This window comes from Astatotilapia calliptera, chromosome 6 (genome assembly GCF_900246225.1).
Source record: "Astatotilapia calliptera chromosome 6, fAstCal1.2, whole genome shotgun sequence".
NCBI classification, from domain to species: domain Eukaryota; kingdom Metazoa; phylum Chordata; class Actinopteri; order Cichliformes; family Cichlidae; genus Astatotilapia; species Astatotilapia calliptera.
The window spans coordinates 39643642-39660035 of NC_039307.1; the positions used below are offsets into that span (position 1 = coordinate 39643642).

A 16394-nucleotide genomic window follows, 5' to 3' on the forward strand; every position below is an offset into this window, starting at 1 on the left:
TTTGTTCCCTTGGTGGTACATTTGATAACTGTCATGCTGCAGGACGCATCCAATCCCACGTTAGCGTTCTGGCTGAGGAAAGCACATCCCTGCTCAGGGAGGCATCCCTATGAGGATGCTCTTCTTTGGGTAATTTCTCTTCCTCTAAACATGGCGGGTTGAGTTGGCGGCAGAGAGCTGGATTTTGGCTTCATCTGACCACAGCATTTTCTCCCAAGCCTTCTCACGGTCAAGCTAAAGGTGGAACTATCCCTGTGCCTTTGTAAGCAGGGGGACACTGCGAGTGCTGCAAGATTTCAGTGTTACCAATGATGTTCCTGGTGACCATGGTCCTAACTGCTATTAGACCATTAACTGTGTAGTTTTGGGCTGATCCACCACATGTTCACTCTCATCTCCTGAGACCAAGGTCTTGCACGGAGTGACTGATGATTGACTGATGAAACATTTTCTATTTCTTCCAATCGGAATAATTGTTACCTTTTCACCACCATCTTGGTCTTATGGCCGGTGCAGTCTCGTCTCTCGTGCGTCTTGCCCACGGTGGTGGAGCGGTCGGAATGGAAGAAACTGATTTTGTGGACAGGTGTGCTTTAGACACACAAGTTTAAGTGTCTGTAAGTAATTTACTGTTACATCTGTGCCACATGGGCACACAGCCCATCTGTGCGAGCCAGAATTCAGGGGTAGGGAGCCAAATGCTTACATCACTGTGTTTTTCTGAATTTTGGTTGATATTCTGTCTCTGCACTAAAAGCAAACTTACCAATTCTACAGGGGATCTAATAATTATTTCCCCAGCTGTAAACGCTTAATTGATTTATTCTAATATGATGTGCAAATACATTTCCACAGCATCTGTTTTAGCCAGATACCTGGCTACAAGCAAGATGCAAACAATGCACTGCACTAATTCAAAGTCAATTAATCAGTAATGACCTGCACAGGCATACAGCAGTGCTGAGGGAAGTGATCATCTGTGACTCACATTGTGGGTAAATGCAGACACAATGCTACAAATATGAAAATGCATATCACAGCGGACAGTAATCGCATTACTTTCAGATGGGTTCAGTCATCAGTCGGAAAGAGACAGACTGTGTGTGTGTGTGTGTGTGTGTGTGTGTGCGTCTGTGCAGTCTGTGTGTGTGTGTGTGTGTGTGTGTGTGTGTGTGTGTGTGTGTGTGTGTGTGTGTGTGTGCGTCTGTGCAGTCTGTGTGTGTGTGTGTGCGTCTGTGCAGTCTGTGTGTGTGTGTGTGTGTGTGTGTGTGTGTGTGTGTGTGTGTGTGTGTGTCTGTGCAGTCTGTGTGTGTGTGTGTGTGTGTGTGTGTGTGTGCGTCTGTGCAGTCTGTGTGTGTGCGCGCGCGTGTGTGTGTGTGTGTGTGTGTGTGTGTGTGTGTGTGTGTGTGTGTGTGTGTGTGTGTGTGCGTCTGTGCAGTCTGTGTGTGTGTGTGTGTGTGTGTGTGTGTGTGTGTGTGTGTGCGCGCGTCTGTGCAGTCTGTGTGTGTGCGCGCGCGTGCGTCTGTGCAGTGTGTGTGTGTGTGTGTGTGTGTGTGCGTCTGTGCAGTCTGTGTGTGTGTGTGTGTGTGTGTGTGTGTGTGTGCAGTCTGTGTGTGTGTGTGTGTGTGTGTGTGTGTGTGTGTGTGTGTGTGCGTCTGTGCAGTCTGTGTGTGTGTGTGTGTGTGTGTGTGTGTGTGTGTGTGTGTGCGCGCGTCTGTGCAGTCTGTGTGTGTGTGTGTGTGTGTGTGTGTGTGTGTGTGTGCGCGTGCGTGCGTCTGTGCAGTCTGTGTGTGTGTGTGTGTGTGTGTGTGTGTGTGTGTGTGTGTGTGTGTGTGTGTGTGTGTGTGTGTTAAGCCTATTTACTGCTGCTAATCTGAAAAGTTATGTCAAAGATGCCGTGTAGGTTTACCCCAACAAAACGACACATAATATTATTTTGTGTTTGCACTGAGTCGATGATCAAAGCGGTGGATGTGTGAGCAGTGCTGAGCGGTTATCCAAAAACACCTCAAATATGTTTACTGGTCTGGGGTCTGGTTGCATGTAATGAAAGAAGCCAAACATCCATTCATTGCTTAATGTGGAAATGAGGCACTCGTGCATAAAATTCTGTCATGACTTAGAGTCAGAAAAGAGGAAATGCACAAGTGTATGTAAAGCTGTTTGTAATTAAGGTTGAAGAGTTTAAGCATCTGGCTCCAGATAACTGCCCTCAAGAGTTCAACAGTAAAGCTGATGCGTGAACGTGTGCATGCGTCCTGTATGTACTGTTTGGTGTGCTGATAATTTCCTCTCTGCCTCCAGTGGACTGCATTGACCCCAGCTGTTCGGCCCATGGGGTGTGTATTCATGGCGAATGTCACTGTCAGCCAGGCTGGGGTGGAGCCAGCTGTGAAATTACCAAGGCCATGTGTCCAGACCAGTGTTCAGGCCATGGCACCTACAATGCAGAGACCACCACATGTGCCTGCGACCAGAACTGGACTGGAGCTGACTGCTCTTTAGGTGTGTGCACTGTTTACCTGTCTATGTCCACATTTCATATTCTTATTTCTCAGAATGAAACCTTCTGTTGAAGCATGTGTAAAACCAGAATACTGTACAGATGTGTTATGAGGGGATTTAGAAGTGAAGTGACCGCCATAAAAAATCCAAATCAGTTACAAATTAGAAGCTACTTGAGAAGACAGTGTTAGAGGTGCCCTGAACGCTGCAGTACTGGACGCAATGCAACCAAGAAGATTTAAGGTAAATAAAAAAGTTTCATTTTATTTTTCAAACTCCAAAAGAGAAATAAAGTCAGACTGTCATCACTTAGTATTGGCCTGTACTACAGAAATCAGCATGTTGCATGAAAATGTTGTTAACTCTTTAACAAAACTTAGCACACACAGTAGTGTTACCTACAAAATGCTCACCGTCAACATTTTCCACATGTTTTTCTCTACAATTGCAGCAAATGATGCAATAATATTCATACACACGATACACATGTTGCAATCACATTTCATTCATTTCTATCCAGTTTATTTATATAGCACCAAATTACAACAAGTCACTTTTTTCTTTATCCAGAGTACAATGATTGTGGTGCACAGCATACATCTTTAACAGCTTTAAAAAACAAGAACGGGATGCACGGCATCCATCTCCAATGCACACAGGTATACAACAGGGTCAAAGATCACATATGTCCCTCGGGAAGCTGCACCCTGAGCAGACACTTTTCTGTAGCTGTGCAGGAGCGGCTAGCATGCTGCGAACCCAAGCTTCAGGAAAATAAAGACGTTCTGAGCTCCTTCAGTGCACTCAAACACACAAATTAACACAGTGACTTGTAGTAATCTGTACTGAGCTTTTCCTGAACCTCACTGTACGTAAAGACATCATTTGGCGTGCACAGGGTGCAGTCCAGGACGCAGCTGCGGGTGAAATAAGAACAGAGTGCATCAGTGTGCGTGCACGTGCTTATATCGGTTCTGCAGTCGATGAAGTAATTTCTCTTTGTTACTGTTACAGAGGTGTGTGAAGTGGACTGTGGCAGCCATGGAGTGTGTTACGGCGGCGTATGCCGCTGTGAGGAGGGCTGGACTGGAAGTGTGTGTGACCAAAAGGCCTGCCACCCACTGTGCAGCAAGAACGGAGTTTGTAAAGACGGGAAGTGTGAGTGTGACCAGGGATGGACAGGGGAGCACTGCAACATTGGTGAGTGGATCACACACTCGCACACACACAACATAACTTAGCATTACAACTACACGTAAATAATCCAGTTGGACACAGCAGAGTAGCGCACAGCCTTGAACAACACTACAGATATCTTAGATGAGCTCTTTTCACTGATTGGTCCCGGTGCCATTGTTAACCAGCCTATCACAGTTTCTCATCTTTGTGGTTGCTCTCAGGGAAAATTATGCTGCTGATAATGTGGATGTACATGTTTGTGTTAGTTTGTTGTTTTCCAGTAAAACATCTTAATCTGGGCTCAAAGCAGAATTTCCCCTTAGGATCGCTCTAGGTAACTGCTTTTTTGTAGCTGGTGTTAGTTACCAGCACTTGATCTGCTCAGCGCTGCAATTAATAACATCCAGAAAGATTATGGTCTTATAAATATCTATCCAGCACACAGTCACAGGAAGTTATCAGTGTAGTCCTCAAGAAGAACTGAAGCAACAAAGATCTTTCATCTGCATCCATGATCAAAAATAAACAGGGACCAGAAAACATCCAGAGAGTCTCAGAGAAAACACTAATGCAGCTACCGGGGCATGTGCTAAGTGACTTGAGCAAGTAGTGAAGACGGTTGTTTTTTTATTAGACATCAGCATGACTGAGCCAGTCGACTAAAGAGCAGCTGTTGCTTGTATCGCTGCTGCAGACACTGGATTATGACTGTGATGATCAGTTAAGCGTTCCTTGGTAGGAATCGTCTGTAACCGCTACAGTTGCATCGTATGTTGATCCATGTTAGAAACGCAGAGATGTAAAGAATTGCTTCCAGATTCATGAAACTGGGTGATTTCATATCTCAGCTTGGAAACAGCACACCTGACATCGTAACCGATCAATACAAAATAACTGGATTGGTCCTGATAAGCGTTGTTTGCTCTTCGTGGTCACTTTCAGTTAGATCTCTTTTCTTTGCTTCCTCCTATCTGAACTAAATCCTCTTTATTTATGTCTTTTTTCTTCCTTTTTCCTGTCTTCTTAAAGCTCACAATCCGGATATTAGAGTTAAAGGTACTGTACACTGTTTTAAAAACTCTTCTTGTCACTGTTATCACGAGTTTTTTCCTTTTCCTCTCTTCATCCTTTGCTTTTTTTGTTAAAGCTGAACTTTAGCTGCACCAGCGATAGAGTTTATTGATGTATTTACTGGATGCTACAGCTGGGCCCCAAAGAGGGCGAAGTCATCAAACCAGTTTACACGAGCTGTAATAACAGCTTGACTTACAGAAACACATTTCCCTGTTACTGTTGTATTCACTCCCTGTGTGATACTGCATGTCTGATGTCATACTGGCTTTGAGTGACTTGGGCCATCTGAGCATTTTACTTTGAGCAGACAGGACCTACACAAGCACAGGCTAAATCAGTATTGATGTCTTTGATGTAGACCATGAAATCTTTGCCTCAGTTTTATTTACACAGCACCAAATCACAACAACAGTCACCTCAAGGAGCTTTATACTGTAAGGTCGACCCTACAATAATACATACAGAGGAAACCCAACAATCATGTGACCCCCTGTGGGCACTTTGGTGACAGTGGGAAGGAAAAACTCCCTTTTAACAGGAAGAAACCTCCAGCAGAACCAGGCTCAGGGAGGGGCGGGGCCATCTGCTGTGATTGGTTGGAGTGAGAGAAGGAAGACAGGATAAAGACATGCTGTGGAAGAGAGACAGAGATTAATAACAGATATGATTCAATGCAGAGAGGTCTGTTAACATATAGTGAGTGAGAAAGGTGACTGGAAAGGAAAAACTCAATGCATCATGGGAATCCCCCGGCAGCATAACTAAGGGAGGATTCAGGGTCACCTGGTCCAGCCCTAACTATATGCTTTAGCAAAAAGGAAAGTTTGAAGCCTAATCTTGAAAGTAGAGATAGTGTCTGTCTCCTGAATCCAAACTGGAAGCTGGTTCCACAGAAGAGGGGCCTGAAAACTGAAGGCTCTGCCTCCCATTCTACTTTTAAATACTCTAGGAACAACAAGTAGGCCTGCAGAGCGAGAGCGAAGTGCTCTAATAGGGTGATATGGTACTACAAGGTCATTGAGATAAGATGGGGCCTGAATTCTGGATTTAACAGGGAGCCAATATTAGAGAAATCTGCTGTGTCTTTACTGCTGGTCTTCCTGTGAGCTGCTTCCTCCTTTGTCCTGTCCACGTGTATTTGCTACACAGTCAAATGTTCTCATAACTGTCACTGAATTTAAGCAGCTGTAATTTGACTCACACAATTGCCTTTTGCGTTAAAGATGTAAGTCGTACTTTAGTTTACACAAGGCAATCATATCATTAGAAGTACAATTTTAATTTCAGTGTTATTTTAAGTAATATTCTGTTATTCCAAGAATATTTACAGATTAAATCTGTAAATATTCCAGAGGCAGAGCTCTAGGATAGCAATGCAGTATCAGCCACCAAAGTGATTGTGGTTATATACGATCCTTTTTGGATCGTTACTGTTTCTGGAGGGATTCTCTAAGTCGACGTTTCTGTTGGCTGCTGGGGCAAGAAGATGAAGTGACCGAGCAGGAACCAGCAGCGTTTAACCTGAGATAGGTCAAGGAGTTCTCCAGAGATGATAACCCAGAGCGTGGCAGGCTAAGGAAGTAAATAGCTTCCTGGCAGGACTCGAGCAACTGATTCTCTGAGTTTTAGGCCTCTACCCTGCACAGTATTAACTCTTACAATTACACTGAATGATTTTCTAAAACCACAGTTATGTTTCTTTTAACCAGTTTCAAAATTGTTTCTCCCTAAAATCTGCTTCCAGCTCTGTGTATTGATTCTCGTGCTCTGCAGGCATGTTTCCAGGGTTTTATATATATAACAAACTCTGTGAAACCTCTTCATGCAGCCTCCAGTTTCAGCCTGAAAAGGCATCTCTTTAAAACAGGGTCCTGCTGAGTCAGCCCAGTTTTGATTATCTATCTGCCAGCATGACGCTGTTCTGATTCAATCTTCACAAAACATTGAATTCCTTCATGGAAAAAAGTTAACGGTAAAAACATTTGTCCAGGAGTAAGTACAATTTCTCCAACACCTGAGCTGCTAGTATTAGCTGAAAGGTGGAAGTGTGTTTTGGACCCAAATTTTAATTAACAGTTAATTTCCTGCAGCTCTGATTTGGACCTCTGACTAGAAGTGCGTTTAAAAAATCGATTTCCCGATTCCAAACGATTTTAGTTTAAACAAAGCGACTATTATTGCTAATATATATTGTAATATATCTATATCACTAAAGCACTTCTGGATGGATGCAAACTGCATTTCGTTGCCCTGTACCTGTGACATGTGCAATGACAATAAAGTTGAATTCTATTCTATTCTATTCAAGTCTGAAGTGATTTTTAAATGTATTTTGCCAGAAACGCCAGAATCTCAGCTTAAAGCTCACAAAACTGTTTCCACCAAACAGCTAAAGCAGCAAACGATCAAAGACGTGAACGCAGTCGTGTGCTGAACGCCGGCAGATTCTGAAGCTGCAGGTTTCGTCACTCTGACCACAATTCACTGAACCAGCAGCAGAACAAGATCAAAAGTAGCTTCATGTTTTCAAGACATTGTCATTTATTTCCTTCTTACTTTTGCTGTTTCGCTTCCACCAGGATAAACTCACACTTCCTGCACAGCTCTCTCTCTCAGTGTACTCAGAGACCAGTTTACCATAAAATCTGTTTTCTGCATTATTCGCTGCTTTTTACGCATCAGTCTGCCGCTGTGTTCAGCGCTGTCAACGCGCCTTTTTCCATTTGACCTCCGACTAGAAAGCCTCATTTCTGGCGTTCAATACCAAAGAAATGCAAACTTTTTAAAATGATACCAAATTGTAAAACTCTCAGCTGCGTCTCTAATCAAACCTCAGCAGCGTCAGGTAATGTTCGCATGTCGATTCATGGCTCATCTGCTATAAAAGCCCGGCCAGGAAAATCTCCTTCATGTTTTATCCTCAGTTGCTTTGACACAAACACATCTGCTGTGATGTTCACACCTCTGAAGTCTCACAGTGTCAGCTTTGTTTGTATACATAGTTAGAAACATAATAATTATGATCATTTATCAGTACATATCCATAATACTTCTGACTGTCTGAGCCTAAACTGAATCGAATCAGTTGTAGAAATCAGTGACGACACCTCGCCCGGGCTGCCATGTTAAGTAACATTAAACCTGCAGTGCAGAACTTTGTTTGCACACCTCAGCTATAAAAGGCTGATGGGCTGTTGTCGTCACCCCACCGGGCGAGTGGGCAGGCGGACAGCACGGACACCCAACTCAAGAACAAGGCGACAAAATTCTAGGTCCATCAGTGGCTTTAAAGAGGCCAGGGGAGTCATGGCTCACTTTAGTTTAGAGGAACAGCAGCACAGGCTGTGGTGACAGCTGCTCGATCCTCTTACAGAAGGTTGGTAACCTGCACCAGATAGTTTGTCAGTATAAAACCAGTTGTATTTATTAACAGAAGCTACGTTGTGTACAACATGACAGCTGTTGCATTGTCATTAGCTTTGTCCTTCTTCTCTCTTCTGAGATCTAACATGTGAATGACGTATTTACACTGCTGTGGTTCAACTTCTTTCTTTATCATTTCATTGCTGTGATCCTAGCTCTTCCTCCCTGCCTCCTCTTCCTTTGGTTGCCATCTTCATTTATCGATCACAGACTAAATATTTGGCAGTGCTGGTTTTGTTTCACTTTACTTTTCTCCCTAATTTTCCTCCCTCTCTCCCTCGTGCCCTCTCCTATTCTCAGGATATAAAGGTAACTCCTGCTAAAGAACAATAAAGGCCTTACTGTCCCAGAATACAATGACTTCACACTCTGCTTTATAACATATTTTTGGTTAACTCCATTTCGTTTTAGGTTTTGTCTTTTCCTTTCGCTCACTGTTTTCCAGTCATTCTCAGTGCTCGGTTTAGCTAGACTTGTATTGTCGTATATTCTATTTCTGTGTTTTTTTCTGGTCATTCCTTTTCCTGTCTCTGACTCTCACACACGAAACAGACCATAGATAGATTCACACGAGATCAGTGAATACAAATAAAAAGTGCACGCACAGTCATAAAGCAAAGGTGTGCGACTCCTGTTTCGTCTTGCATCCACAAGCCTGATATATGTGTTAAATAAGCCAGTTGCTGTCCTCCTGTCTTCGATCTGTCTTCACTTTCCTCCCCCCCAGTCTTTATCTCCATTCCTTGTTCTGGGCTTTGCTTGGTTCTGGTTCTCACTGTTATAATCAGCCTATCTGATTGCCAGCCTCACTGTCGATTTTGTGAATGAGGAATGCCAAACAGAGGCATAAAGTATAGTCTGTGGAGCGCGCAGTCCTCCCTATACTTTGTGCTCTGCCTTTATGTCTACCTGTTGTGTTTTCACATGGATTTAAACTCGCTGCGTTATTTCTTTGCCTGACGAGAAGAACGAGCACAGATGAATCCATATTTCTGAAACAAGCATCCTGTTGAATGGAAATTTCAGTCTTTGTCAGTTCACTGGGTGTTAAAATTCCCTCTGATGTCATTTCCTCTGACAGACAAACCCTTCAGTTTGACATGTTGAGACTTTTTTCGTTTGCCTTTATTCATTTGGTTTGTTTCTGTGGCCTGTTTCCTATTATGCAGCATTTCTTTTTCTTTGTTCGCAGATGAAAAGAAAACTTCTCATTTTGCACTAATTAAAGCCGAGCAGCACGCCGTGGCCATTTTGGCTGCTGGCAGTTCTAGCAGTTCATGTGAAAGTACAACATCAGTGCATTTCACCAAAGGTTGACTGTCTGTCTGTCTGCCAGTCTGTGTCTCTCACATGTGGGCTACTGTAATTAACTGTTTTATTTGTGTGTCAGTCTGTGAGTCCATTAATTGGAGAAATGTCCATCGAACGGGGCTGAATGCCTTTATACACATCTGAATTTAACCAGTGTGGGTTTTTGAAGCCTGGTACTTTTGTACTGAAGTTGCTGAGAGAGAGAAGATAAACTTTTTAAAGTTTTGGAAAATGTAGAAAATGTAGGAAAAAAGACGGAGTGCAATTATTTCCAAAAGAATTTAGAGTGAAAATAGTACAAACACACACAACAAACGTGGCAAATGTTGAAACAAACTATTGTTTTGGGGAAAAAACGATGAAGTTACCTTGATGTCATCTAGTGGCCTTAGTGTACTAATGCACCACATTATCATCACCTGCTGCTATTTGAACCTTAGCCTCAAGGACGCAGCTGCATTTCACGTGTCCAGTAACAGTGATTTTAGAAGTCTTGCCCAAAGCCTCAAATACGGTCCCATCAATACAGAATTTATCTGAATAAAATCTTTTAATAGGAAGAATGCAGATCCTCTGTATCTTACACTGAGCCTGGTCATTCATCTTTACTCTGACAGACAGCCTCTCTGAGATGCTATCATCAGATCTTTAATGAATCTAATACTTTACATACATCTTACATTGTTCCACAACTCACCAACAGTTGGTTGGTTGTTTTCTTTAGTATTAAACAACCTCTCCGTTTGCTTTTTGCAGCTTTCTAGTAGGGCTGGACGATATGGCCTAAAATCCATATCGCGGTATAATTTGAAGCACGTGCAGTAACGATATATATCTCGATATATTCTTTTCTTCTGTATAATGTATTTTCCACACTATAAGGACTTAAAATCCTTTGATTTTCTCAAAAATCGAGAGTGTGCCTCATGTATGGATTCTGGTTGTGCTTACTGACCTCGAACCGATTTTGGCTGCAGAAATCTGTTAAAAGTGTTTTAGTACAACTTTGGTAAGCCGCACTGCTTGATGGATGTCAGAGAATTACGGCTGCCGTAGGGAGGAGCTTCACGGAGTAATCTGGGTCCAAAACTCCGTCAGCTTCAGGTCCCAAAGTCAAAGTTAAAAACAGTCTAAAGTCTTTCATCTTTAATGAAATCATCAGCGTTGCTGCTTTACCAGGTGTAACAGTTAAGTTTAACATCCAGGCATCCATGAAAACAGATTTATTGAATTACAAGTTAACAGGAAGTTAGCTCGCTAGTTTCCACCTAAACATTTCATACCATGTTCTGACTGAGAGATTTTTGAAACTAATTCAAACGTACAGCTCTGCTACCACTTCCAAAATAATGAAGACAGAAAACTAAACAGCAGTGGCGTTTGTAGGGTTACTGAAGTTTGGCTAGCTGGTATATAATGATGTGCTACGTGACTGCTAGCGACACAGCTATGTTAGCATAACATTAGCACAGTGAAGCTGGAGGATGAACGCCAACTTTTCTTCCACTCGATAAAAGTTAACGTGAGGGATTCTGGTGGTCAGGGACAAATGCAATCGCATAGCAGGATGCTGTACACGGGCCAAACTTCAGTCAGGAGAACAACTAAGATTATTCAGCCACAATACGAGGTTAGTTATTAATATACTGCAACAACATGGGAACAGAGCAGCTGTGAGAGAATTCAACATTAATGAATTCTTGTTACGGAAGTGGAGGAAGCACAGTTTTTGGCTTTCCCCATATTTCAAGAGTGCTTCATCTCTTTGCTGTGACTGTTGCCCGTCATAATTTACAGATGATAATGGTTTTAGCCGCTGCGATGCTTTCAACCAAAACAGGCGCAGCTTGATGACATCATCAACATGTGCTATCGCGATAGAGCGGTATAGTCAAAATCTCTATCGTTGGCCAAATTTATATCGTTTCTATCGTATATCGTTTATATCGCGCACTCGTACTTTCTAGTTTTAATTATTGGAAATCGTTGCATTCTGTGCATTTCCATTTTACACCAACAACCTTTTATGCCTGTTAGAATCATTTCTGAATAGCATCTGAAACCGCATTTATACTATGATGGGATGTTTTCTAAAATGTTCTAAACTGACAGCTGGTATAAACATTTGTTGAATGAAACAGATCGATTTTGGCTGTAGCACCGATCCAGCCCAGTCTCAGCCCTATCAGAATCCAAAGGCCAGCTTAACCAAAATTAAGTCCTGTTTATTTTTTCTATTTGATCCTTTTGGATGAATATTTATTGTAGCCCATGTGTGTATTTTTTGCTTGTTGGTGGGTTTTGTCAGATGTTTGAATTGAAGAGTCAGCTCAGTGTGGTGCAGCAGAGTCCAGACTCAGTCCTGTGGGGGCCTCCAGTGCCCCTCTGGCTGTTTTTGACTTTTTCGTCCCATCATGGTCTCGGTGCTGTTTCAGAGGTTTTTCCAAGTCAAGAGGGAAACTCCGAATATGTATCGTTTTTAGCATGAACGTGGCCCTAAATTAAATAAATAATAATGATCTCCTCTCACAGCAATTCAGTACAAAAATATCATCACCTCACTTCAAAGACGTATATAGGTTTAAGCCTGTCTTCACCCTGACGGTCATCATGGTCCCCTCCTTTATTCCCACTGCTGTGACTTTGCTAACTGTGCTTGTCCCCTGTGCCCAGAGGGTTGTCCAGGTCTCTGCAATAACAATGGACGATGCACCTTGGAGGCCAGCGGATGGCACTGCATCTGCCAGTCGGGATGGAGAGGGGCGGGGTGCCACGTTGCCATGGAAACACTATGTACCGACAGCAAGGACAACGAAGGAGGTATGTTTGTGTAGATACACTAAAAGTGGGGAGACAGATGGTTAAATGTATGAACAGATTTGTTTGACGGCTGAATGAACACAGGATAAGGAGAATATTAAATGTTAGCGACACAATAATCCAAACGTCCTCCCACGACTACAAAGACAGACATTAGGAAGAAATGAACAGTGGACAGGTGCTTTAGAAAGTGGTCGGAGATTACTTTGAAAAGCACAGGTGAGTGCAACACCCCCTCAAAACCCCTCCCACACGCATTAAATTGCAGGGGACCGAGGAAAAATGACACATCAGTTTGTACCATCCAATCACTTCAAGAGCTGATAACAACACTGTGTTAGAGTGGGAGAGAGTAAGTACAAAAGAGTACTTACTTACTTTGCCTGTGTATGTATGGGTGCTCAAAGTAATGCCTGATGATGAATAAATGATGAGGTGGTGACTGTGCTGCTGCCTGCTGGGCAGACACTCATGTGCTGTGTTCCAGTAAAGTGTAAAGGCTGGGCACGGCTGCCTGAACGTCTGAGTGCCTCTAACCTGCACTCTCTCTAGTATTTTTACTTTTTTGTCATTTTTCAAATCTGGTCTCCATTAGTGTTTAGAAAAATGATAAATCAGGATGCGCTTTAAGATGGTTCGACCTTGTGATTGATTTACAAACTTGAGCGTTGATCTATGCATGCTGAAACTTATTGTGACAGTGCCGTAGAAAGGTGCACCAACACTCCTGGGAACTGGATCTTTTGTAGGCATTACATATGTCAGCTAACAGCTGTTTTATCCAGCAACATATGCACTGTGCCAGTGACACAGCTGGGACTACTTTTAATTTGATCACTATGTTAACAGAAAAGAAAGGAAGAGAAATCAGAGGACTGCTTTGTCAGTCAGTGTGTGTTTTTAATGTCACTGTATGCAGAATGTACACGTGGCTTTTATCAACTAATGGAGACAAACGATTTTGTTACCTTGCACTCCTCCTTCTGTCCCGACTCCTTACTTGCTCTCCTTATTCCTCCCTTCGACACGTTTAACTCGTCTGACCTAATCTTATCTGTCTGTGTGTTTCAATCTGGACACTACAACAATAATATTGTTAAAGCAAAACCTCTGAGACACTAAAAGTTTTAAATATTATTCTAGCCTATCAGCTGACAGTATTTGTCTCTGTCGCTCTTCTTGTCTCACCTTCTTTGTCTCTCTGTACGTGCACACACGCTGCATCGGCTGCATGGTGGATCAAAACCTGATCGTATTTTCCTGCATTTATAATTCCATCAGGTTTGACAGACATCACTGGCTAAAGTACAGCCTGAAAATGTGACAGAGCGTCCACTATGTTTCACTGATGGCTGTAGACACTCGCTGTTGCGCGGCTCCTCCTCCGTACGCATGAGGACAGCACTAAAGCTGAGTGATAAAGGAGCCGCTGTCTGCAGAAAAAATTGAAAAGCTTTCAGAAGCACTGAAGACCTGCTGGTTAAGACCACTTCAAAAAATTACAAGGAAGTCTGGCTTTTTGGATGCAAAATATAAAGGGCTCCAGGAACCTTACCAGAGTTTATAAAATCATATAAATGCTGCAGATTTTAAACGTGCATTAGTACATTTCCGTCTGTTGGTCATTGAAACCTCTGTCTGAAAGACTGAACAAATTGTTTATGTAGCTGTTGCAGCTAATGCTATGCTGCCTTTGTTTGCTATGAACTGAAACATGTTAAGCTGTTCATTAGATTTCACATGTAAAGCTTTTAAACGACTATGTTTTCCCCAACTCTGTGCTAGCTTTGTGACTGTAGGGCTTGTGCATGTTTCAGATGGCTTGGCTGACTGCATGGATCCAGACTGCTGTCTGCAGCCTTCCTGTCAGAATCAGCTGTACTGCAAAGGGTCACCTGACCCAGGCGAGGTGCTCAGCCAGTCTCCATCCTCAGTGCCTCCTCAACAGGTAAGAAGATCCCGTCAGAAATCGACAAAATGACGACACCTTTCAGCATCAGATTACCCATTTATTTATTTTGCTTTTCTTAGGCTGCCAGATCTTTCTACCAGCGCATTCACTTTCTAGTTGGGCCTGAATCGACTCACATAATCAATGGTGAAAATCCTTTTAATAAAAGGTAAACATGTCTTCTGTCGTGTTTTCTCTTTTCTTTTTCTCTTACATTTTAGGGATAAAGCAGCAACATTGGCATGCACATGCAGATGTTCATTCCAAGCCATGGAAACACTGCTTTGCTGTAAATGACTGTTGGATATTGCAGACATCTTACTGTAAACTGTTTTTTTCATGACATATTTTATGGGTTCAGCTCTGCAGTAACTGGATTCACCCGTGTTCATCATTCCACACAGTGTTATTGAGCAGTTACAATAACCATGTACTCCACCTGCACATTGGCAGGGAAAATCACACATATTCATATCTCATGCACTGCTCTTTGAAGCATAAATGATCTGTAGTCGTAGGTCAAAGTAGGTTTCATTGATGTCCTTGTTTTCTGTGATTGTTTGACTAATATTTTTTAAGCCTGCAGGTCATGGTGTATCCTATTTTTATTTAGCATAATATGAGAAGTGGTAGTTTAGCTTTGCTTTCTGTAGGCATGAAAATGATAAAACATGTTAGCAAAATCCAAATATAGTGCTCAAGGTCTGCTGTTTTCCCTTGCCAAAAGCCATTCCTGCCCACACCTGCCTCAAAGATAGCATTCATTGAGAGTGATAACAGGGAATGACAGGGGCCAGTCTGCAAATACAGAGGCTGAAAGGCAGCTCTACTGAGAGGGAAGAAACATGACAGCAATTGTGTTTGGCAATCTGTCTGCTTTTGTCATATTTTTATGATTTACTGAATATTTCATAAGAGGAGAACCTGTAATACCAAACCTGTAATAAAGTGTCCAGTGTTTCCCTAATGGGATGTACCTGCAAACGTAAAAGATTATTTTAGACATGAAAACACAGATATACTGTGTGTGTGTGTGTCTGTACTCTTTTAAGGATAAGGCTTACAGCCACAGAGATAAAACTCGTGTGATTTCTAATGGGTAGAAATGCTCAACATCTAACAAAAGACGACTCAGATGCAGGGCAGGGAATGGTTTTGGACTAAAACTGTAGGAATGTAAGGGTCTTCTGGAAGAAAATGTCAGCTGTGTCTCAGGTGATAGACTGCGCACAAATTATAAGGTCAGTGCTTTGATAGCAGGCAAAGCATGGGTAAAGTACTGAAAAATGTCAAGCATCTGGCATCGTCTATGGTCTGGAATAATTTTACCTTTAGATGTCAGATATGACAAGTTGCCAATTAAATTACATGAAAATAAATGTAAGCTGCTCAAACATCTTGCAGTTGTGACCTGGTTGCTAGTAAAGCTAATTGTTAGATTACTGCCTGTAGCTTATTGTCATGGTATTGTATGTGCAATGATATTTATGTGGATTTTATGGAGCATCGCAAATGATTGTGGGGGAAAAATTGGGGGTTTAAGATGATTTTGTTTTTTGCAATTTTATTTGCGCGTGTGTGTGTGTGTGTGTGTGTGTGTGTGTGTGTGTGTGTGTGTGTGTGTGTGTGTGTGTGTGTGTGTGTGTGTGTGTGTGTGTGTGTGTGTGTGTGTGTGTGTGTGTGTGTGAAAGCAGCTCTACACAGGAGCAAGTAAAATGGGATGAAAAAACTAAAACACTGAAATCCAATCCAAGCATGTCTGACATGTTTGTGACTTTATAATGAAGTGCATCAGACAGGAAAACAAAACCTGAAACTGGGAACTGACTGGGAATAACAAGGCAAGCAAGGAGCGCGGGGATAAGGACAGGAAACCTGAGGGAACACAGCTGGAATTAATCAGACAGGGAGAAAACTGAGCACACTGAAGAGGGCGAGAGACTGTGGAAATAAAACAGGAAGTCCGATTACCATGGCAACAAAGACCAAGACATGCAGGCTTGACACTTGGACTGGGAAAAAATAGATATGGGAACATGACTGACTGGTGAGAGAGAGAGGGAACACTGAACACGGGAACAAGAGACGAGGCCGACAAAACCCGGCAGATGCATGTGGTTCTTTTTTCCAC

General features: G+C 42.5%; 1 protein-coding gene across 12 annotated transcripts in view; it reads left to right on the plus strand.

Annotated features, from left to right (window-relative positions):
* The window catches only part of LOC113024783 (teneurin-3), a 439740-nt gene that overhangs the window by 352865 nt on the left and 70481 nt on the right, over positions 1-16394 (plus strand). For 7 of the 12 annotated variants that reach the window (XM_026172107.1, XM_026172108.1, XM_026172106.1 and 4 more), the window contains 7 exons: positions 2305-2505; positions 3520-3705; positions 4714-4740; positions 8482-8490; positions 12166-12312; positions 14130-14260; positions 14344-14432. In XM_026172107.1, coding sequence (XP_026027892.1) covers positions 2305-2505; positions 3520-3705; positions 4714-4740; positions 8482-8490; positions 12166-12312; positions 14130-14260; positions 14344-14432 — 790 coding nt within the window. The remainder of the gene's footprint in view (positions 1-2304; positions 2506-3519; positions 3706-4713; positions 4741-8481; positions 8491-12165; positions 12313-14129; positions 14261-14343; positions 14433-16394) is intronic. The other 5 variants (XM_026172112.1, XM_026172113.1, XM_026172118.1 and 2 more) reach the window with 2 other exon arrangements.